Raw genomic sequence first — 25,175 nt, forward strand, 5'->3', positions numbered from 1 at the left:
ATCACCACCCCATTGGATTGCTGCAGCGCCCACCAGGGGGCAGTAGCGCCCACTTTGGGAATCACTGATTTAAATCTTTTTGGAATCCTAATACATTGTATTGCACTTCCACAACTGTCTAAATAAGCATTATGTCTATGGCCTTTATACCATTTGTGGTAGTGTATCCAAAGTAGCTGTAAATCCACAAAAACTCTCATGAAAATTAAAAAAACAGTAAAACTTAAAGGTATTGTCACATTTTCTCTCCCCCCCCCCCCCCCCGCCCACTTTCTTGTTTCTTTTTATTGGCTACTTTTAAAAATCTCAGAGAACGTTAATACTTTCATTAAGTTAACCAACCGCATTGTGGTTAATTTCACCTTGGGGTTGTTGTGCGTTTTCCAGGCTGTATGGCCATGTTCCAGAAGTATTCTCTCCTGATGTTTCACCTCCATCTATGGCAGGTGTCCTCAGAGGTTGTAAGGTATACACCACCTCTGAAGATGCCTGCCATAGATGTGGGTGAAATGTCAGGGGAGAATACTTCAGGAACATGGCCATATAACCCGGAAAACACACAACAACCCTGTGATTCTGGCCATGAAAGCCTCCTTGTTTGTGGTTTTAAGGCAAGTGGTACAAATGGATCCTCAATAAAACAAAGGAGCATAGTGAAATGAGATTCTTTAAAATTTATTATAAAATAAAAATGATTAAAAGTGCTCTATGCTTTTTCACAATATGAAGCAAAGTCTCACATTTTAGCAAACTGTTTGTGGCAATACTAAGATCTACACAGGAGTTATAGACTTAAAGTTGGGAATGAGGGCCTTCTCCCTACTATACTAGTTTTGTGCAGGAAAGTCATCCATATTCACGCAAACGTTCACAGGATTGCATGTTTTAGTTTAAAGCTACCTCTTTCATACAATACAGGAAGCAGGTATTTTCATTAATTCAGAAGCCTAGAAAATTGGGAGAACAAAAAAATATGTTCTTTAAGGTGTCCACCTCATTTACATATCATGTAATCAGTCTCATACTTCTCTCTGCAGGTCAGCTTGAGATCTGCAGCCTTGGGTAATCAGTGTGTTTAGTAATTTTTAAAAAACCCATCAGTTCAATCTGAGCTGAGTTTAAATGGTCGCAAATAATGCTGGTGCAGATCTTCATAGCTAGAAAAAAGTATGTCAGATATGCAGAATATTTCCCCTGGATTCTTCAGGTTCTGTGTAATGTGAACTGTTAGTTTCTGCATGATGACTTGCAAGGATATCTGCATTTTCAAGATTGGACTCAGTAAGCATTGTTTTTTCAAACATGTTCTTTTTGCTTGTTTCTGGACAGTTCTGTACATATATTACACGGTTGTAGGCCTTCAGTCTTTTCCAAAGTTGTATGTAGACTTTGCACTGGACGTACATGAAAAGAATTCCTCCAGTGAAACCAATAGCCACAACTACTAGCTTCGTCCAAAACGGCCATTCTAGAATACCTGCAGAAAGATTTTTACATTTTTAGTTAGATACACGGTACCTGTTAAATAAAGACAACACAATATAATCCTTAGCTCCAAGACTTTCTAGAAATGGGGAAGTGTATTATATCAACATTCAAATATAGGGAAAAAATACAAATTCACTAGAATAAGTAATGCAAATACACTGAGGAAATTAAGCCACATTCTATATTTTGCATACTTATCTGTAATGAGCAGCTAATAAATTCATCAAAAAGCAAAGTCTAACACTTCTTTAGCTTCTGCTTTGGCTTCACATCATGTATTTGTACAGGAAGCCCCCAAGTTAGAAACAAGATAGATTCTGTAGCTTTGTTCTTGAGTTGAATTTGTGTTGTCTCACCCCACTCTTACTATGAGTCGTTTGTAAGTTGGATGTTTGTAACGCAGGGGTTGCCTGTATATTGTCAATTTGCAGTGATCCCATAAATTTCATAGCCAAGGAATAATCCAAGGTGTTTTTGCCATTTCCTTCCTCTGAAATATACGTAGTTTACAGCACTGGGAGTGTACCACACCTCAACCTGCTGAGCCTCCTAGTGTAATGGTCGCAGAACCTTGGTGGCAGTTACATTCACTCGCAAAGAAGTTTTAGGAATTTCTTTAATGCTAGGTTACTACTATATACAGAAACATTACGAATGAAGAAAACATGGGCAACTTCTCAGTTTCAATCCCCAAAACCCCATCTCCTCAGCTCCCAAAAGTTCTTCCCACTCAGGGCTTCCAGATGTTTTCATTCGTCAACCTCGGCTATAAAACACATGGCTTGTAGGTGTTCTATTGTCTTGAACACACCAGATACTGATCCATGACTCCAAGATCAGATGGGATCTGGTGATTTGAGAGTATTTTGATGGCACCAATTTCATTTTGGTCAGAAAGATGAGGGCATCAACTTTACCTGTCCATTTGTTTGCATGCTCATAACATGACATTTCTACTAAACAATAAGATACCATGTCTGGAAACAATCCTAACCCATGCTTTAATAACCATAGTTTGTATGTTTGAATCAGCCTTAGCAAAATAGCGGTAGTTTTGCTTTATTGCTGACAAATCTCAATCGGAAAATGGGTTTGAAACGACCGTATCTTAAATTTTGGTTTGCATTAAAAATAGTTTCTTGTTAATTCTGAATCTGCAATCAATGGTTCTGGCAGCGAGAGTGGAGTACTGATCAGGCACTCCAGTTTAGCTGCGTTCCCAACTACAGAGATTCAAAGGAAGATCAGTTCGAAAATGAAAGTATTCACACAACTAATCAAATCTTGCTAGCACTTTCTCAGGCTGCTACCTTCACTACATATCTCTACTTACCTTTATTCAGCAGTTCTGTGAGCAGAAAAAGGGACCACAGGACCAGTTATTTTACTAAATTCTACATAGGAGTATATGAAGTCACAACTTTGCTTCTATAGTATTCCAACAGTTACCTGGCAGCACCAAAATTAAGAAATACTGCCCTTCAATTGTCTGTATGCCTTTGCTTCTTGGAACTTTGTTTATGGGAAAGCCACAGCTATAGCACTAAACTATGCAAAGACTGAGTCCAGAAAGATCCCCTTTGAATAGCCCTGATGATAATGACCATAGAATCCAGGAGTGACATTTGTAAAAGCAGGCGAAAACAATGGTTTGGGAGAGTACAAAAGATAATACATAGCGAGGTTCGTTTCATGCTCTATTTAAAGGAGGAGAAATACCTTATATTCCTATTTGGAGCTCTTCCTTGGAATCTAAAGCACAGAACTATATTTGTGCCACAGCTACCGTAGGAGAAGAGACCATGTAGGACAAGAAAAGATAATGTCACCCCTTTCTTGCTAAATAGGACAACCAAAAGAAGAGGACAGAGGAGAAAATAGAAATTGCAGTGTGTTTCAAAAAGATGGACCCCATTTGAAATTGCTAGATCTCTGCAACCACAAACTACAAGTGCCGTCTTAATGCATAGGGGACCCATGTTAATCTAGAGAGCAATTATGACTTGCAACAGAGAGCTGGCATGTTTGCATTTGAAAGTGAAATTGTCCCGTTTTTATTGCTTGCAATGTTATGGAAACTTAATATTGCAATGGATTCCTGGGAGGCAATTAATGGCTAGGGACAACCGTTGACGGTGTGTATTTCTTTTATCACCGTTTGTGTTCCAAGAAATCTATTTGTGTGGTGAAGGCTGAAAGGAAGTGTAAGAAAATGAACTAAGGAAAAAGAAACTGTAGACTGATGATATAGTATCAATAAATATAAGTTTATTGTATCAATAATTAAAGTTTTCATTAATGTGAGTGATTGAGTAGGCCAGTGCGCTGCTTTGCCCTATAATGCTGTCAAAGCAGACCCGTGAACCACCAATGAATGACTCTTCCATTTGAAAGGATGGGGCACAGAGTTTCAAAGGATTACTGCTAGATGCCCCTCCCATTGAACAAACAGCCCCTAGCCTCAATTATTAGAAAGATATGGTTTAATGAGATATTCTCCATTTGCAGGCTTATTTTTAAAATTTGTTTCTGGTTCAAAAGAGTTAGTAACATTGGTATCTTGATACCTCATTAAACTGTCTTATAAGTTTTTGTTGCTATGAAATGTACTACTTTGAAATTTCCATAATTTCAAACACCTGTATGTAGGAAATACAGTTGTCTAGAGGTAGATAAATGTGTTTTGGGAATACCTTATTTAGAATCTAAAAATACAGACAGATATATACTTATGGAAGAAATTAAAAAGCAATAGGATATTTAAGACAGCTCAACACTTATCTCTGCTGTGCAAAAAGCAAAAATAAAACCCAACAATTGTGTTTCTGCAACAAAGTTTTTGCACATTAGAAAAATCATGCATGCCAGAAGTTAAATTTTGCACTGGATGTTTGATTTTCCTAACATTAATCTGTGTAATAGAGAAAAGTGTTTTGAGACTGTTTTGTAAGATTCCTTATAACCTCCCTAAATAGTGTTTTGCTTTCATTATATTTGTTATTTTTATTCCACTTTTCTCCCAGAATTGGGACTCAAAGCAGGCTACAATTAAAAAATATATAATTAAAAACATAAAAAGTTACCATTAAAACAAAACTAAAGTATTCACAGTATTAGGTTTGTGCAAATGCAAACATACATGGTATTTTGTATGTTTTTTCAACAAAACCTTTGCATGCAAAGTTTCTCTGTGGAAAGTAGATATAAAACAGAGTATAATCAACGTGACAAAAAGCACCAAAATCTTTCTGGCTGCAAAAAACAAAGTTAACGTACCAGTGGTTTCTCCTTGTTTAATCTCTTCAGCGGTGCGATCTATGAGGACATATAGAGACCACACGACACAAGTGATAGCAATTATATGGAAAGTGACAGAGCACATTATTTTCCTTCGCTCACTGGCAGTCATCTGCAATTTCTCCCACTAGGCCAAAGTCCAGAAAAGAGAACAAGGAGTTAGATACTTTGAGATGATTTTAAAACATAATAGAACAGACACATTGCTTAGCATCTAGCAATCAAGAATTCCTGACATCAATATTAAAGGGAACATTTTTCACTTATATTTTTAATAGCACAGTGTCTTTTAAAAAGTGTAATGAAATAACTTGATAAAGATTAATTACAAAAACCAGAAGTGAGATATTGTAATAGATATTTTATATATGCCAAAGGCACAGAATCACTAATACAACTACAAAGACACAAAAAGTGTGGTAGTTAGACCACCTTTTCATCTCACAATCCACAAGATTTAAAAAAAAAACAGTTGAAAGTCAACCCCAAATCATGTCAAACCACAACTGGATGGGGCTCCTAGTTTTTTTTTAGCTTTATTTTTGGGTGTTCTGTTAGGCAATCTGTTGAAAATGACACGGATGAAAACTGACCCCTGCTGGCAGCACAATTGCTTACAACTGATAAAGAGATGGCTTTTTCAACCTCAGTCACATGATCTAGATGCTCCAGATAGCAAGTCCCATTTATCTTGTATCTCTTGACCATATATAGCCAAAACAAGATTAAGAGCTGCTTCATACATCTGTCATGTGAGATTCCTTACAAGCTAAGTGGACCTAGGAGTTAATGAAGAAACGCACAGCAATTTTGTCCAGCAATACAAGGCATTCAAATATCAACTCTGCAACATACTTTTCTCAGTGGTTTCAGTTTGGTCTCCATGATAAATTCATATTTGCAGAGTTCACAGCATCGAGTATCTGAGCTCTTGATCCACTGCTGCAGACAAGCTTGGTGCACAAAATTAAGACTTCCTGTGCAGTGACAGGGAGTAATAAGAGGGTTCTCGTCATCTCCTTCACAATGGCATATCCTGTGTCAGGAGCACAGCAATTTATTAGCAGTCTGGAAAAATAACTCAAACTAAGAAAACACACAGTTGAAAATGGGAACATGAACTAAATATATAACATTTGAGATCATGCATGGTTAACCAGCACTGATCCTCAAGGTTGCAAAAACTATGCTGGTTTCTAAAACTACTACGCACCAACAGACTCAGTAAGCACAAGCGCTACTGCATTTGAGATTTTCTGAAGACTCTAGTCCAGAGTCCAGGTCAAATAGGACCTCCAGAAACCCATGAAACCTTTTTTGTAATTTTTCAGCCTGGAAAACTGGCTGATATCATGTATAGAACACACAAAAGGGTACCATTCCTGGCTATTTTCTAGTAACATGCCTACTTGGGCCTCAAAGCTTTTCTCACAAATTTCCACTCCTGGTTTTGAAAAAAAAATCCCTAGGACTCAACAGGGTTGGGGGATGATAGGAAAGGTCCAGTCATATCCAGCTTGAGGGTATATAACTGCCCAACTCTTTGGTCTCAAACTATGGGGGTTGGCGGAGGGATGAGGCAAGATCTCTGAGCCCGGAAGTTTCCCAATCCTGGTCAAGAAAAAAAAATCAGATTGCTAAAAGCCAAAATAATTACATTACCTTGTTAAGAGACACAGTGGTACTCACTGCATTGTTTTCCAGGACAAAAACATGCTTATTTAGTCAGAGCAAAATGACATTGATATAGGAAATAAATGAACTGAAACCATTACTGAACTGTACAACACTTTGGGAACCAAATTAGCAAGATTTAAAATATTGGTTATATAGTAAGGGCTGAATCCAGTCCAAATTAATTGCCTCAACAAAATTTCTGGATACTTACTTGTGCTTGGCTGTCACAAAAACAAAAACCCCTAACTTGTGTTCATGTATGGTCCCTAACTCAGTGGGTCTCAACCTGTGGATCCCCAAGTGTTTTGGCCTACAACTCCCAGAAATCCCAGCCAGTTTACCAGCTGTTAGGATTTCTGGGAGTTGAAGTCCAAAAGATCTGGAGACGCACAGATTGAGAATTACTGCCCTAACTAAACACAGATCAGGGAGCTTTACAACCAGTAAAGTTATGGGATGGAATCCTGCTGAGGCACTACACTGGGTTAAAAAATAGCCCTTTCTCTCAATTTTAATGGAGGGCGGAAAGCTAATTAACGGAAAGAGGTCAAGGTTGTGCACTTAACTACATAATCATCAGATCCAACCCACTCACTCTAACCATCATTTATGCTAAGCTAAATATGCATAGAATACATTCACAATTAACAAAGAGTCACAAAATAGATTCATAGCTTTACTGCTGTAAAGGATTAACTGCATTATATTTATGTTGACTAAACAGTGATAGCCATTGATTTATTGGTAACTGCTAGACCTATAAAGGAAAACTCTAGGTGCTAGGTAAGGGAGGGGGTGTAAGGAACTGGCGCAAACTATTCTTTTTCAAGAGGTGTGGTTCTATTTTTCTACTATGCAACTATGGCTAATTATGCAGCTCTGTGATCCTGACTCCTTCATGGAAATATATCTGAGTTCTGTTGATAGCAGAGCTGAGATAATACTTCAAAATACCTGCTGCTTTCACAAGAAGCAGTGTCCCTGGTTTCAGAGGTTGCGTGTTCAATAATTATGTCATCCTAGGGTTATTTTCTGGGGAAACTGGTGGCTGCCCACACTACAAATGGATGATTTTGTTGCTTTACTCTTTACTTAAAAGAACTGCCATTTCTACCATCATGTTAGATAACCATGCATGTTCAGATTTGCCATCCTGAGTCAATATTTTACCCAATTCTTCCAGAACAGGTTCTCTGCATTTGCAACCTTTAAAAGGCGGTAAGTAAATGTGAAGAAAGTTACATGTCAGAGACAATCATAAACTCAAGAGATAATAACTTTGGATCTATACTGCAAGTTTCTATGTCGCATTATATTTGATCTTCACATATTGTTTGGAGAAGAAAAAAAGCATGTGAATCCCTCTGCATGCATAGAAGAATAAACATGGTTCCTTAGATCCAAGTAAATCTTCTCAAAACTTTCATTTACATAGCTGAAATTCCTGAGAAGCAATTATAATGAGCAAAATGCATTTTTGAGAATACAAGTCTGAACTGGTCTTTCATATGTTCATGTAGATATTGTTACATATTTATACGTTCATCATTGAAAGGAAAGCAAATTGCTATGTATTTTCAAACAGCAAGGCGGAAGAAAGATTTTTAAAAAACACATCAGTCAAATGAGAGAGCAGATGAGTCTTCAAACTGCACACAGTAAAGCAAGCAAGCAAGAGTGGAAACACAGAGGACAAAGCAGTTGCCACAAAACTGGGAGGCAGTAAAGGAAGGTGGTTCCCTGTAAACCAACCTGCAAGTATCCCCAGATATGGAGACAGGGGAAAGTGGGGAAAATTTCTCCGACAAGGGAGAAGGAGAGTCTAGGTCACTATCCTTTTCAACTGAACAAAGTGGTGCACGCAGCTCTGCAATTTTCAGTCTCACAGAGGAACTGTCCTCAAAGACATCATCATCTCCCATGTCATCTGAATAGAAACCTGTGCTCTCTACTATCACACTGGGTGATTTCTTTGATTGGAAGCAGCTTGAGTAGTTATCCAATTCATGACTGCTCGCACTGGAGGCATGAGAGAAGGAGAAAAGGCAGTGCAGCAGTTTTTTACTTCGGGACAATTCGTTGTCACACTTGTCCTCCAGGAGAGGAACGTGTACTGCACTGTGGACAGCACTAGCTCCAGAAGTGCTCAGGTAATTTGTAGAAAGTGACTGGAAATAGGAAAGTTTGGAATTACTAAAAGGAAAGGGCCTGAGGTTGAGTGGCTTCTTCTCTTTGTGATAAAATGTGTTAAGCTTTAAACATTGCTCCTGAGTTTGTGTCAGTTTCCCTTCTGAGCATGTTCGTTCCACGTAGCTAAAGCTTTGGGTGGTGCTTTGAGCCTTCTGGTCCATATCACTGAGAGATTTCGAGAATTTCAGAGCTTGGGTCGTTTTTCCATTCTTAGACTTGAGACCCTGGACACAATCATGCTCATGGAGGTCTCTCTTGGAAGACTGCACCGTATCCTGACAGATTATTGTCACAGTGGACCCTTGAGTCAAAGAATTCTGGCAGACAGGATTTTTCAAGACAACAGCAGATTGCACTGGACTGTGATGACAACATTCAGAATACACTGCACTGGAACTGCATGCAGAACAGTGGAATAAAAGCACATAAAGTAAAAAAACAATCATTAAAAAGAATGCATACAATCATGTGAAGAAATGACAGTTTCAGCTAGTGTGGGGAATGGGCAAACAGCAAGCAGAACAGAAGTGGCAAACAGCAGCACAAAACAAGTTAGTTAATATGGTGGCATGATGCATATGCGTGCTATGTCGGTATCTTTAAAGCAGGGCTGGACATAGGTAGCTCTCCAAATGTCATTTTCTATCATTGGCAGAGCTGGCTAGGTAAGATGGGCACAGCAGACCAACAGTATCTGGAGGGCTGTATTTTGCCCATTCTTGCTTTAAATGTGTGTATGCCAGTGAGAACACAACATGGCAGAAGCTACTGAACTCTTTTCCTATGTGCCACCTCACTTTCACAAAATACATCGTTCTAGGGCTATGGGACTCCAATGGGGGAATAATGTCTGGGAATGCTGGGGGAAGGCTCTGAGGACAAACAGTTTCCACTCAATCGCTTTTCTATCTATTGTGCTTTAAATCACTGCTTCTTAAACTGTAGCTCCCAACCCCAATTGGGATCCTCTTGGCGCAATATGGGGGTCCTGAAATATTTGGAAGCAAGCAAAGTTTTCTGAATGTCACCTAATGGCTGTTTTAAACATTTACACAAGTCTGTTGTGCGGTGTTTACAGTGGACTCTGCAGATGCTTCAGCTGGACTTTATAAAAAGGAAATTCAGCCTTTCAAATACTGATATATTATCAGTAAATGTTTGCTTTTATTTATATATTTATATAACCAGAGTCACCTAAAAATTCTTAGGCCAAAAGGAATTGTGGGTGGAAAAGTTTAAGAAGCCATCCTTTTAATTATCTCCTGGATTGTTTTTAATTTGTAAGATACTGGTATGACATCAATTGTAACCCACAGACTATGGCACCCCAACATCAAGCTGGACCTTAATATCATATTCGAAATATTTTTACTGTCCAGTGCACTTTTTTGCTTGGAGAGACTACTTACAAGACTTACATTTGTTTTTAAAAATGGCTTCATATTCTATGAGTGGCATGATTAAGATAACTGTCTTGCAGGACTTTTACTGTAGTCTATGTATCTGATACTTGACATGACAGAGGTAGACATGTGTAGCCATCTTCTGTAATGTTTCACTGCAATGACACAGCCACGATTTTACCTGCAGATGTCCTGACTGGTTGGTGTAACAGAGGTCTGAGAGAAACTACGCAGAGCAGAAATAGAGGTTGAACTGCCAGTCTGCAAGAAAAATAATTGTCATGCTTTCAGATAGGTCTGTTTCAAGCTATACAATTATTTGACTTACCATAATGCATGAGAACTCTTACATATGCATTGGGTATCACAACACAATGACATGGAAAATTTGTGATTGTACTGCCAGCTTTTAAATACATGTTATTTTTTAGGGCATTGTTTTAAATGGGCAAGTGATCTAAAACATGCCCACCACTTTCTGGAAGTGGGCTTGCAATGCCATTCCCCAATTAACATTAAAGGTATCTTTGAAATGAAGTTCTCATAAATTATTGTTTAGACTATATCTTTTTTTAGTAACATATACCAAATCTACCAGGGTAAAACCATGTTCGCTATAATTCTATCTATTCATGACATATTAACTGGAAATAATGGACTATTAATTGTCACTTTTGACAATTCCAAAACAAAAGATGCTATCACTGGATGTTTGTTTTGCTATGACACAAACCTATGAACCAGAAATTGCTATTTCACAACAGCTAAAATGACAAAGATTAGAAGGAAAATTATTATTTCATGAAGATATTCCAATATACTGTACATGTGTTTTTTAAATACAAAATCTTTGCTATCTGTTCTTGAGTAGTAGTGGCAGTAAGTACCCCATAGGTACATTGTAATGAATGTTATTGATGCTAAAGATATTTATGAATTGCCTACAGCATCTACGAGGATATACAACTAAATTGTTTATATTCAGCCCTGTGATATAATTCATAAAGGAAAACTAATATGAGGTCAATGCAATCTAGAAATATGCAGCTATCCAGCGGAAATCCCTCAGACTTATTTAAGACAGTCATGGCTAAATTCAAATAAATTAATTTGTATTTAATTCATTGAGGAACTTATAATTTAGATGTCAACTGAAGAAAGTATAATAATGAAAGTGGTAGTCATGTGCATACTTTGGTCATAACTGTACCTTACATTATGTATAATAATAAAAAAGAATTAAGATATAGTCAGTTACTTTTATTCGAAAGATAAAGCATGCAGGATTCTGAGCAATCATTCCAATTTTCCTTCAAAAATGTCCACACAGTTTTTAGGCAAAACAGATGGGAAACTGGGGTGAAAACCAGGCACAACATTCCAATTCAGATTATAGTATACAGTGACTCTCCATATCTGTGATCTCCACCAACTGCAGATCGTCACATGCTATACATAAAATTGTGGCAATGCAAATGTGAAAACTCTCTATGCACACATCACAGCCATTTAATAATAATATGTAGCACAATTTTTGTTCCTGGATTATAAATGTCATTCTCTAATTGGTTCTATTATAAAAACATGGAAAAGGTTTATTAAACTGCAAAAACCTTTTTTGCAGGACATCCTGCAGCACATATTTTCAATGAATATCTCATAGAGTGTTGGCCAATTCAATGTAATTTGTGACAGCCAAAAAAATAAAGTATAGCAACTACTTTCAAAGTAAGTACTGCACAATTAAACAAGAAATATCATTTTCAAACCAGGAACATATTTTTTTCAAATTTTGTTACATAGTGTAATATGGGACATATTCATTCACTTTTCTTGACAACCACAGGGGATTTCAGAACCAAACTCCTATAGACTTTTTTCATAGTAGCATCCAGTGAAAAAGCAACAACATTCCACTGGAGTGCTTGAGAGAGATTTTTTCATGAGTCCCTAGATTGTGTTGGACTTCATTTCTCAGAAGCCCCACCTAGCAAGGCCATTAGTTAGGTGTTTTAGTATTTCTAGTTCAACAATACTAGACAACCCAAGTTTAGGACTTGACACCCTACAACAGACCTGCACAACATACGGACCAATAAACATGTGTTTATATTATACAAGACCTCTATTAATAATTAATTGTTTAAAGAATTATATATCTTATATTTTACTCTTAGTGCAGCCGTAAACAATATTACTGTGATTTTTCATTAGTAATGGGATTTCTATTATTTTTGTATATGTTTACTCCCAACATTATTATTGTATGGATTTAGGCCCTTAACAAGTCACATAAATGACAAACAGAATGCCAATGAACATGTAAAGAAAACAATCGTTCCTCTTTCTATGATAGTGGCACCCATGTCCTCTGACAAGAGTGAGTGGTGGCATGAAAGTTTGCAGACCACCACACATTCTAAATCAGAAAACTATTTGTCAGTGCAATTTATTACCATTTGGCCTTCTAAAGAGTTCCCCAACATGGATACCATCAAATGTACAGGAACATGTACATGTTTCCTATAAACAACCCCAGCAAACAGTTAGACCGTAAGATTTTGGATCAACTGAAACTTCTGAATACTTTTCAAAGATGGCCCCACAAAGGATACATTACACGAATCTAAAGGAGATGCATAGGTTAATAAGTTACATAAATCTACAGGAGATGCATGTGTCAGTAAGTTACCCAAATCTAAATGAGTTGCATGTGTTGATACGACCCATTCAGACATCTTCAAGAACAAATGTAGCTGTTACACAAGATACTTTCAAAATCTGTATATTCATTGCTGAGCTGAATATAGACATGCACTCTACTTCTACACCCTAACTAAACCTGAAGCCAAACTGAAATGGAACTGGATAATATTCTATCCAGGAACCTGCAAACAGTTGGCAATATTCTGATTCAACCAATATTTTGTTGTGCAGTATTGCTACAGAAATTCCCTGGCACACCTGTATATTAGCTGTTATTACATTCAAATATACAGTTTTAAAAGGAGGAAGGAACAGGGAAGGGTAAAAGAAATTTGGCACCTTTAAGATTAACTGGTTTATATTTTCGCATAAGCTCTTGTAGATATAAATGAGGCCAAAAAGCAAACTTTGATTTTTACCATTTTATATAATGGACACAGTTTTACTATTTCAACGTATACAAACCTGAACATCCAAGGATAGCAAGGGCTCATTACACATTATCATCTAAAATTAATTATGCTAAGAAGAAAATCTTGAAATATTATGACTGCAAAGTTAACCCTCCCCATTCCCCACAAAATTTCAATTATTTAAGTAATCTTGAAATGTCTTAGATTAAAGAAAAATGAAAAAATCTTGACAATACCTGTTCTTTCCCTTTAGGCTTGCTCTTAGACACTTTGGAAAAAGTAACATCCCGGGCTGGAATTACAGAGATACGGTGCAATGGCATATTCATCACACTACTAAGATAGAACGGGGCTTCTTACAATGATGGAGTTCCTGATATGAAGTTCATTATCTGCCTATGTCAGGCCATGCTCCTAGAAATAAGTATTAATTTGAAAATTAGAAATGAGAATAGTAGAAAATTGAGAAGAAACATACAATTGCATTAGAATCACAGAAATAGAGAGTTTTAAGTGATCCCAAGACCCAGTCAGTCCAATCTAAACTTTCCCTGAGAACTGGCCACATTCTGCTTACAAAATATTTTCCGAAGTAGTCTATTCCACTGTTAAACAGCTCCTACTGTCAGGCAATGTTTAGTTCAAATTTCCTTTCTTGCATTCTGATTAATGTCCTAGAGCATATCTACACTTAGGTTAGTTTCAAACCAGTATTGAAGAAAGCAGTTTAGCTGTGCATAGGATTACACAGAAAATCCTGGAACCAGTTTGAGGCCCGGATAGTGATTACACAAACCACAAAGGCTGGCCTCGAATCAGTTGCAGGATCCAGCAGATCCGTGGCTTGATAGACACAAAGAATTTTTTTTCCCATCCCTTCCCTGCTTTAATGCTCACTTGAGTATCAGCAAAGCGCTTTGGATGTCTGCACTGCAATTGGCATTCTGTGGAGCGAATCTTGTCTTGCAATGTGTTTACACTGGTGCGTGTTGATGCACATTAAGGGCTTTCTTTCTAGACTTCTTCCAATTTTGCTTATGTCAGTATAACGTCCTTAAAGTGCTACAGTGTGTTTTCACGGTGTGCATTGTCTAGTGTCACTGTTCGGACCTAATTTCAAACAGCATTAAAATGATCAGTGTAGATGGGGCCCTTGTTTCTGGGAAAGCAGAAAACCAGCTTGCTCCAACTTCTACATCAGTAGTTCCCAAACTTATTTGGCCTACCGCCCCCTTTCCAGAAAAAGTATTACTCAGCGCCCCCTGGAAATTAATTTTTTAAAAATTTTAATAGCAATTAAACAGAAAGATATATGTATTAATGCATATGGCAAATGCACCTGTGGCCCTCACCGCCCCCCTGGATCACTGCAGCACCCACCAGAGGGCAGTGGCGCCCACTTTGGGAATCACTGTTCTACATGATCTCCTTACTGATATTTATTCTTTTCTTTAGCAAGCTAAACGGGCCGGCAGAAGCTTGGATAAGCAAATATCTTGGATAATAAGGAGGGATTAAGGAAAAGCCTATTAAACATCAAATTAGGTTATGGTTTTACAAATTAAGCACCAAAACATCATGTTATACAACACATTTGACAGAAAAAGTAGTTCAATATGCAGTAATGTTATGTTGTAATTACTGTATTTACGAATTTAGTACCAAAATATCACGATATATTGAAAACAATGAATACAAAAATGGCTTGGATTATCCAGAAGCTTGGATAAGCGAGGCTTGGATAAGTGAGACTCTACTGTATTCTACAAGAGGGCATCAGACCTATTACCATCTTGGTGCTGTCTTGTAGAAACATCATAGCTTGTTAATATCCTTCTTGAACTGTGGTAATCAAAACTGGACACAATATTCTAGGCTGTCCAAAGCAGATTAGTATCTCTCAAACTCAGCAGTATTAATTTTATAATATTTGTGGGTATTAATGATTAAAGATACCCCAAAGGCACCAAATTCCACCTGATCTTGGAAAGTCACTTTCAGGTCACTTGGACGGCACACCACCAACAAATATTGGGAGTTGTAGGCTGTATTTCAGCGGATGGAACTATCAAAACCACCTTGCCTAAGAAAATCCTATGAAATTGACACATTCGTCAGTGGTGGGCAAATGGAACTTGCAACAAAACGCTGATGACTGCAATGCCTTCTTATTTCCCGTCTCCCATCTCCCACATCTACCAGATATACTGAGTTAGCACTAGATTGTTATAGATTACACTCTCCCCATGCACAGAACTAGTAAAGAATGGGATTTCTCCAAGCCTACAGATATATGCCTACTGAGAATGGATGTTCTTTTCTGTTCCGTTTTACCTTAGGACTTTTATTCACAGAAATGAGTTCACTATTATAGTACGAGGGCTATCCAGAAAGTAGATTACGTTTTGGAATTAAAAATGAACAAAGTATAGGAGAAAACATTTACCATATGCAGTTGAAAGCCACATCCAAATACCACTTCTCAACATAGTCGCCATTCAAATCTAGGCAGTTATAGTGATAAATGACCTTGGAAATAACCCTCATATATAAAGTAGGACAGTGCTAACAATAACAAAAAATATTGTGCATTCTGAATAAGCCACTCTAAGCAGATGTAAACAGTTTGTGTATTCCAAAAAAGTCATTACAATAGAAATACAAGGAATGATTGGTAAAATCTATGTCTTTTTGAAAAATTGGAAGCTACATATATAAACAGGAAATAGTTATAGTACAGAGAGATAAGAAAAACAGCAGCATTTTGCAAAATAATTTGCACCAGGAATCAAAATCAGAACAGAAGTTTAAACATATGCCTGAGGCAAGTCACACTCGCTCAGCCTCAAGGGAAAGCAAAGGAAAACCGTCTCTAAAGAAACCTTGCCAAGAAAACCCCATGAAAAACTGACCTTAGGGTCACCATAAGTTGGAAATGACTTGAAGGCACACACGAACAACAAATCAAAGAGGACATTTTTACTTTAGTATAATTGATTCATATAGGAGCATTTGGCATTACCAAGAACATATCTTCATTCATTACTGTAAGGTCCCCCAGCTTATCTCAAGCACAGCTTGCTTTCTTTTCTGATGGTGAGAGCAATCACTGCTCACCCACCTAGTATTATGCTTTCAATCTTCTCTTAAATAGGTATGTCTCTAAAGGAAAAGGAGAGTATTTCTTCATATATGCCAAAATCAGGTGCAGTTGTTTCGATTGCTAACTTTTGCTTGGGAAGACGTGTGGTGGTGAAGAGGGAGATGCAGTGACCCAAAAACAGATTGGGGTGTGGGGTAGATTTCATTTCCACTTTATAGGTTTAAAACAGAGATGGGCAGAGTTCAGACTTGTGGGAGATTTCAGACTTCAACAAAAATCAAATGTTGAGATTTGCCCACCAGAGCTAAGCACAAAATGGTTGATCAGGCAGCAGGGTCAGTTACTATCAGCACCCAACAAACTGGAATATGTAACAGGTTACATGAGATCAAGGAGTGTAATATACATCTCTAACACAGATAAGATAAAGTACAATCCAAGTTTGAGATTGGGGGAACATATTAACTTAGTGTAATGAAGAATTATATCTATTAAAGAAAAGTAGAACAGGCAAATAGTCTTAGACCTGTCAAACCTATGCTTCTGGCATCTCCTTCCAAGTGTCTTATTAGCTTCAATAATCACTATGGAAACTATATAAAATGAAATACCAGGATATTAAGTACTAAGCAAGATATCTGTCAGAATTAATCTATGCTGACATTTTGTCTTATGTATGTCAACTCTACATACGTAGGTAGTCCTCTAGCTCTGTATACATTTTGAAAATGAATGCAATGCCCCATCTAACCAATGCATTTCACTATCCTATTATGATAGAATAACTAATTAGAACATTCATTTGTAGATAAGCAACCCACCAATAATCAGTGAGCTTTAAACTGCCAGACTAAGTGACAGGATAAATCCTAGCATTTATCAAAGAAGTTGAGGTGATTAATGAACAGCCAATTTGAGTACAACAAAAAAAGGTTCTGCATCTTGATGGGCTTTGAATTTTCAACACAAAGTTTGTGCTTTCAGTCGTAAGCTGTGCAAACATATAGAAGAACGTACCTGTCCTCATGCCAGCCAAGCAAGCCTGGCTACATTGCCAATGATAGTTTGATTTTTATTCCCTCGCACTCTACTTATAAGGAAAGCCTCACATTTAAAATGGGGGAACCTGGATCCTGTTGCAAACCTGGGCAGAAAGAGAAGTTGAGAAAGTAAGTTAATTCATAGAAAAGAAAGGAACTTGAACATGCTTTCTTGATTTCCAGTCTGAACATCAGCTCCTGGCATCAGCAAGTGAATTGAAATTGCTGTCTCAGGCAAAAGATGAAGGGGTGGGAGAAGCAAGATTTTGGAAGACATGGTTGTCTGAGCCACACAACCTATCTTTTGCCCTAATATATGATGAAAAACACTTCCTTTTGTTAATTCGTTGCAACTGATAGTAAGATTTAATTGCCATGTCATTTTGGCTTCAGTATACAGACTGCAGAAAGCCCACTTCTTTTTTTCCATTTCAGGCATCTGCCCTGTATGGAACTGAGAATCATCTTTAAGACAGCTGCTTCCCATATGTTGGAGATTCCAGAGATTTAACACGTTTTAGCTCTTAAAGAAAGAGTTCCCGGTTTTAGATATAGTAAGTCAAAGATACATTCAATCAGGTAGTCACTTTAGGAACTCTGCATGAATCTCATTAAATTTCTATTAAGAGTAAGTGTGGGGCACTAAAAGGATGCACTGGCCAGTCTGAGACTTTTAAGGCTGCACCACCTACCACACCTGCATTTAAAAAAACTTTGTTTTTGTTCCCAAATGCTCCTAGGGGACATGGGGCAATTTCATCATGTTTTGGCCCACTTGGGACCATTTCAAACTCAGCACAGGCCTGACTACAGCAGAAGATACCCCAGAAGTCAGCTTCTATGACACTTCCTGTTGAATAACAAGCTTCCAGGAGGAGCCACAGCCCCCAAGGAAAAATAATTGCTCACATATTGGCTAGGGTCTGTTTGGGGGCATTCTGAGGGGAAAGATTAAAATGGGGGAGGGGCACAAAATAATCCTAGCATCACAAACAAACCACAGGCTATAATACAGACCATACTAAACTCCTATCTATATATATAAAAGAGTGATGGCATCACGGCAATTCACAAAACAACAAAAGTACAGGCCCCCCAACCTCAAAATTTGACAACACAACCCATCATCCACGCCTCAAGGTTGATACAACAAAAAGAAAAGAAAAATAAAGTCCTAATTAGAGGGAGAGCAATAATTTTTTTTATCCAATTGCTGCCAGTTTAGAGGGCTAATCTCTGCCCACTTGATTGCCTAGCAACCAGCCAAGGGACAGCCAGGTTTCAGTTAGGGGACAGGCAGATGTAGGCCTCGCTTAGACTTCTTCCACAGATTATCTAATTTGCACTGGATTATATGGCAGTGTAGACTCAAGGCCCTTCCACACAGCTATATAACCCATTTATAATCTTATATTATCTGCTTTGCACTGGATTATCTTGAGTCCACACTGCCATATAATCCACTTCAGTGGGCATTTTATACAGCTGTGAAGAAGGGGCCTCAGATAATCCAGTTCTGAGCAGATAATATAAGATTAGAAATATACAGTAGAGTCTCACTTATCCAACGTAAACAGGCCGGCAGGATAAGTGAATATGTTGGATAATAAGAAGGGATTCAGGAAAAGCCAATTAAACATCAAATTAGGTAATCGTTATACAAATTAAGCACCAAAACATCATATTATACAACAAATTTGACAGAAAAAGTAGTTCCATGCGCAGTAATGCTATGTAGTATTTACAGTAGAGTCTCACTTATCCAACACTCGCTTATCCAATGTTCTGGATTATCCAACGCATTTTTGTAGTCAATGCTTTCAATATATCGTGATATTTTGGTGCTAAATTCATAAATACAGTCATTACTATATAGCATTACTATGTACTGAACTACTTTTTCTGACAAATTTGTTGTCTAACATGATGTTTTGGTGCTTAATTTGTAAAATCATAACTTAATTTGATGTTTAATAGGGTTATCCTTAATTCCTCATTATCCAACATATTCGCTTATCCAACGTTCTGCCGGCCCGTTTATGTTGGATAAGTGAGACTCTACTGTACTGTATTTACAAATTTACCACTAAAATATCACAATGAATTTAAAACACTGACTACAAAAACATTGATTATGAAAAGGCAGACTGCGTTGGATAATCCAGAACATTGTATAAGCGAATGTTGGATAAGTGAGATTCTTCTTTAATATGAAATAATTACTGGGATAGAATAATGCAGAACAATATAATCTCTAAAACCAGGACAGTAAATAAACAGGGGAATTCCACACAGGAAACAATCAGGGCCAGCTAACACCTCCCAACAAAGTATTCCCATCATCAAAGTCTGGCAAATCCTCTGTTTTCTCAGGGCCACAGACAGTAGAAGCACATGAAATATCGCAAACAACACCACTCTGAAAACAAGGGAATTCCAGACAGGAAACAATCAGGGCCAGCTAACACCTCCCAACAAAAAATTCACTCAGGGAGGAAACAGTCATGTTTTAAAGCTGCAAGGCCATTACATCCTAATCATTTTTCCTAATTGCAGCATTCATACTTGCCTCCAACAAACAAAAAAAACCAATCAGAAATATTGTATATTCACAACCTTTAGGAAATAATATCCCCTGATGGTGCAGCGTGTTAAAGCGCTGAGCTGCTGAACTTCTGGACCGAAAGGCCACAGGTTTGAATTGGGGGAGCGGAGAGAGCCCCCACTGTTAGCCCCAGCTTCTGCCAACCCAGAAGTTCGAAAACATGCAAATGTGAGTGCATCAATAGGTACTGCTCCGGCGGGAAGGTAACGCCGCTCCATGCAGTCATCCCACATGACCTTGGAGGAGTCTACGGACAACGCCGGCTCTTCGGCTTAGAAATGGAGATGAGCACCAACCTCCAGAGTCAGACATGACTGGACTTAATGTCAGGGGAAAACCTTTACCCTTGACCTTAACTACCACCAATTCCTCAATACTTTATTTCCCAGACCACCAGACTTCGCCACAGCAACGCGTGGCCGGGCACAGCTAGTCTCTGTATATATAAATATAATGTTCATTTTACTATGGAGTAAACAACAAAACCACTGAACCAAATCACAACAAATTTGGCCACAAAAGACATAGTCATCCAAAATATGTCTTTCAATAAAAAAAACCTAGAAAAATAGTCCAAATTACAGAGGACAAGGAAGAGCCTTTCTCCCCCTAACTGCCAGTTAGAAAGGTAGGCTCTGTTGCCTTTAGCCCCCCCCCCCCCCCGCTGCCTTTAAGCCCTGCCCCCTTCATATCCTAGCAACTCCCTCAGCCAAAATGGCACCCAGGGCACAGGCAGAGTGCACTTAGGCCTGATCCACACTGCCTATACAATACAGATTATCTGATTTGAACTGGATTATATGGCAGTGTAGACTCAAGGTCCTTCCACACAGCTATATTACCAATTTATAATCTTGTATTATCTGCTTTGAACTGGATTATCTTGAGTCCACACTTCCATAAAATCCACTTCAATGTGGGTTTTATACAGTTGTGTAGAAGGGGCCTCATATATTCCACTTCTAAGCAGATAGTATAAGATTATAAATATAATATGAAATCATTACTGTGGTATAATAATACAGAACAATATAATCAGGGCCAGCTAACACTTCTCAACAAAGGATTCCCCTATACAGGAAGCAGCCAGGCTTTGAAGCTGCAAGGCCATTAAATGCTACTCAAGATGCCTAATTGCAGTATTCATACCTGCTACACTGAGACTATTAATTGCTATTCAAACTGGCCAACCAAGGCTTCCGCAAGGTAGAAAGCGGCCAGGCTTGCAACAGCAAGGCTATTCAGTGCTCTTCAACTTGGCCAACCAAGATTTTCCCTAGGTGAAAAATCCCCAGGCTTTGAAGCCATGAGGCTACTCCGTCCCATTCAACCTGACCTAGCAAGGATGCCCTATGTAGAAAGCAGCCAGGTTTTTAAGCTGCAAGACTATTCAGTGCAATTCAAGCTGGCCAAACAATGATTCCCCTACAAAGGAAGTAGCCAGGCTTTGAGGCTGCAAGCCTATTCACTGCTATTCCACCTGGCCAACAAATGATTCCCATAAGCCACAGCAACACGTGGCCAGGCAAAGCTAGCGAAATTCTAAAAGTTCAAAAGACATGTGCTTACAGCTCGCACTTATGGATACCAATTAATATTACATGACATGGAGTCACCTCTTCCAAAGACCACATTATTTTCTTTCTGGGAACACATCAATGGGGATTTATGCTTTAGCACTGATCAATCCAAATAAAAGTATTTAGTAAATTTCAGGGTGAATATTGGAAAAGTGAAGTTTAACCTGAACTTAAGAGATGTGGGTCCATATATCTATTCTGAAGAAAGACAATATTTTTAAAATACTGAAATGTTCTGCATGAGATGTATAAATATCCTAAATGAAAAACCTGAGTAGTACGATAAACATGTAATTCACGGATTATACAAGTAAATGTTTCCTATACTGAAATATATGGTTCGCTACTGCTACATCAAACGTAACTGATTAATAGCAGAAATATAGCATTCTGAATTGAGTAACAGTTCTTCTTGCTGAAGCTGTGTGCCATTTCTTGGTGATTTGTTTAGAAGAGGTTTACCACTGCCTTTCTCTGAACAATGACAAATTCCACTCAGACAGGTTTTAGTACAGCCCTAGCCAGCACAGCATTCATGAAGGATGGTGAAAATTGTAGTCCAGAATTTGAAAAGTTAGTTTGAAAAGGAATGAGTTACACATATAATTCCAAGGTATCCCACTAATTACTGCCGTGGTAACATATTTCCAAAGGTAGCTCTATTTTCCCATTTCTACAAAGAAACTATACTGAAGGCTTTTAGTTATATTAAAAATGCCTCACTGAATGCTGGAAACTGCTCCTCATATCCGCTGTGTCACTTTAGCACCAACAACGCAGCATGAGTAAGCACTTGAACCATGTGAAAGTTGTTTATTCAATCTCCCTGACTCCTCTGCAGTCCTTTTCCAGTTTTAGAGCTCCCACTCGTCTTCACAAAAGCTGCTCATTACTCCTCTGAGACAAAAGGGCAGTGGTCCATGGATCCAGGAGCTAAACCTGTTTCCCTCACTACCTGGTTACATATACTCCGGGGGGGGGGGGGGGGGGGGGAGAGAGACTTGAGAATTCTGCGTTTGAAAATTCAAAATGATCTTAACAGATTAGATGGGTCAAAACTAACAAAATGAAGTTCAACAAGGACAAATGCAAGATACTCCACTTACGCATTAAAAATGAAATGCAAAGATACAGAATGGGGTATGCCTGGCTCGACAGTAGTACATGTGAAAAAGATCTTGGGAGTCCTTGTGGACAACAAGTTAAACATGAGCCAACAATGTCACGCGGCAGCTAAAAAAGCCAATGGAATTTTTGTCAGCATACATAGGAGTCTAGTGTCTAGAGCCATGGAAGTCATGCAACTCTGCCTTTGTCAGACCACTCTTGGAATACTGTGCCCAATTCTGGGCACCGCAATTTCAGGGAGATGTTGACAAGCTGGAATGTATCCAGATGAGGGCGATTAAAATGATCAAGGGTCTGGAGAGCAAGCCCTATGAGCAGCATCTTAAAGAACTGGGCATGTTTAGCCTAAGGAAGAAAAGGCTGAGGAGACATGATGAGAGCCATGTATCAAGATGTGAAGGGAAGTCATAGAGAGGAGGGAGAAAGCTTGTTTTCTGCTGCCCTGGAGACTAGGACGCGGAACAATGGGTTCAAACTACAGGAAAGGAGATTCCACCTGAACATTAGGAAGAACTTCCTCACTGTGAGAGCTGTTCAGCAGTGGAAATCTCTACCCCGGAGTGTGGTGGAGGCTCCTTCTTTTTAAACAGAGGTTGGATGGTCATCTGTCAGGGGTGCTTTGAATGAAATTTTCGTGCTTCTTGGCAGGGGGTTGGACTGGGTGGTCCTCGAGGTCTCTTCAAACTCTATGATTCTATGATTCTAAGAAAAGTGCTCAAAAACTTGTCAGTTCAAAGAGCAGCAGCCTTACTGCTAACTGGGGTTGGCTACAGAGAGCAGACAACCCCTCTGTTGCATGCAACAGCTCCATTGGCTGCCAACCCAATTCTGGACACAATTCAAAGTGCTGGTTTTGATATACAAAGCCCTATATAGCTCTAGTAAAGCCTTTTTGTTACATGCCTCTAAGTTTTACCTTTGACTTATCCACGGGCTCATATCAAAATCCATATTGTAGGCCTCAAAACCTGCCCTCAAATTATATCTAAGATCAACACATACATAAATATGCCCAGTGGCTAACATGCAAACTATTCAACAAAAAGAAACCGAAGAGGGAGCAGCGTTTGGCACAACGTAAAGGTGTACACTGAGTGAATGGGCTTGCCACTAAAACCTACTCAGCTCTCATACCCTTCATGTTGTGGCCCTATGCAGGTGCAATTGTGTGCGGCACAAAGACAAAAAAAGAAAAAGTACCTGAAATGTTGATTAAATGGTAAATATCTACAGCTAATAAGAAAATGGAATATGTCCATTTTGGTATGTACTTAACACTGAGTCACATTTAGCAGAATAATAAGCCAAGCTGTGGTATATGAGCCTTAAAAGGTTATAAATTTCTTAAACATGTTGGGCATAATTGAAAATGGGAATGTTGAGATGGGACATTCACAGCATAAAGGTTTGCAAGCTATTTCAGCAAGCAGAAAAAATACAATAAACTAATTAAAGGCCTTGACTTATTTAAGCCATTTGTTGCTAACTTTGTTTGCATAACAGCTCTAGTACTTCTGACTTAAGATTTAAATAATCACAATAAAGTGATAAAATAGTATAACAAGTCATACCTGTGATATCACTTTATTATCACATGAATCTACTCAAAACTAAACCTCCTTAATCTTCACAAAATTAACACTGGGAATCCCATTTTGGAAATACTAAAACGAAGAATTATCTAATGTTTTTAGATAACCCAACTCTCTGCCTTTTCAGCTCTTGGAAATGAAATACACATTACGCAAGTGTTGATAGAAATGTACCTTTAAACCCCATTGAGAGCAGTCAAGAGAAAGACCATGAGTGTCTGTAAGCATCACAGTCATTAGTGGAATTTGTACAGCCCAAGACTGGGAGACAATAAAGTTAATAAAAGAGAGAAACTATCTAAAAACAGAACAAATCCTGTCACACAACTCTTTCAGTAGGTCCTTATACTGTACTATCGCCTTACTTGCTCAAATGTAGAAGGAAGAAATGAAAATAAAATAATTAGCAAAATTATTGCTTTTATTCCTTCTCTCACTTGACATCGAGAAAACCAAAATGCTCTACAAGTAGGCACCAACCAATCCCTCTGCAATGCCAGAAATACAGCTTAATGGTGTAACTCTAGAAATGTTAGCCATTTCTGTTACCTAGGCAGCCACGTTTCCACAAATGTCAGCATCGGCCCCAAAATACATGACCGTCTAAGCTCTGCGAGTGCAGCATGTTTTTAATGAAGAAGAAAGTGTTCAAGGATCAAGACATTTGGATTGAAACATTTGTAGGGATACTAAGGTTTTTTTTTATAAAGGTATTGTCCTCCCAACGCTGTTGCATGCTTGCCAAACATGGACCATCTACAAACATCACTCTCAACTTCTGGAACAATTCCACCAGACGTTCCCTTCGAAAAATCCCACAAATCTCTTGGGAAGACCGGTGGACAAATGTCAGCATTCTGGAAGAAGCAAATACCACCAGTATTTAAGTGATGATCCTCCACCATCAACTTCACTGTACTGGCCATGTTGTCTGAATGCCCAATCACTGTCTC

The 25,175-nt window shown here is 38.4% G+C and overlaps 1 protein-coding gene across 4 annotated transcripts in view; it reads right to left on the reverse strand.

The window, feature by feature from the left end:
• Positions 1-659: 659 nt before the first annotated feature.
• Positions 660-25,175, reverse strand: part of marchf8 (membrane associated ring-CH-type finger 8) — a 33,937-nt gene continuing 9,421 nt past the window's right edge. The window contains exons 2-9 of one of the 4 annotated variants that reach the window (XM_062977829.1): positions 17,295-17,421; positions 13,411-13,588; positions 10,237-10,316; positions 8,215-9,048; positions 5,641-5,821; positions 4,765-4,912; positions 3,208-3,270; positions 1,338-1,477 (exon numbers count right to left, since the gene is read on the reverse strand). In XM_062977829.1, the coding sequence (XP_062833899.1) occupies positions 3,254-3,270; positions 4,765-4,912; positions 5,641-5,821; positions 8,215-9,048; positions 10,237-10,316; positions 13,411-13,503 (1,353 nt within the window). In that variant the 5' untranslated portion in view covers positions 13,504-13,588; positions 17,295-17,421 and the 3' untranslated portion in view covers positions 1,338-1,477; positions 3,208-3,253. Of the gene's footprint in view, positions 1,478-3,207; positions 3,271-4,764; positions 4,913-5,640; positions 5,822-8,214; positions 9,049-10,236; positions 10,317-13,410; positions 13,589-17,294; positions 17,422-25,175 lie in introns of all 4 variants that reach the window. The other 3 variants (XM_062977828.1, XM_016993031.2, XM_062977830.1) reach the window with 3 other exon arrangements.

Source organism: Anolis carolinensis, chromosome 4 (assembly GCF_035594765.1).
Source record: "Anolis carolinensis isolate JA03-04 chromosome 4, rAnoCar3.1.pri, whole genome shotgun sequence".
Lineage (NCBI taxonomy): Eukaryota > Metazoa > Chordata > Lepidosauria > Squamata > Dactyloidae > Anolis > Anolis carolinensis.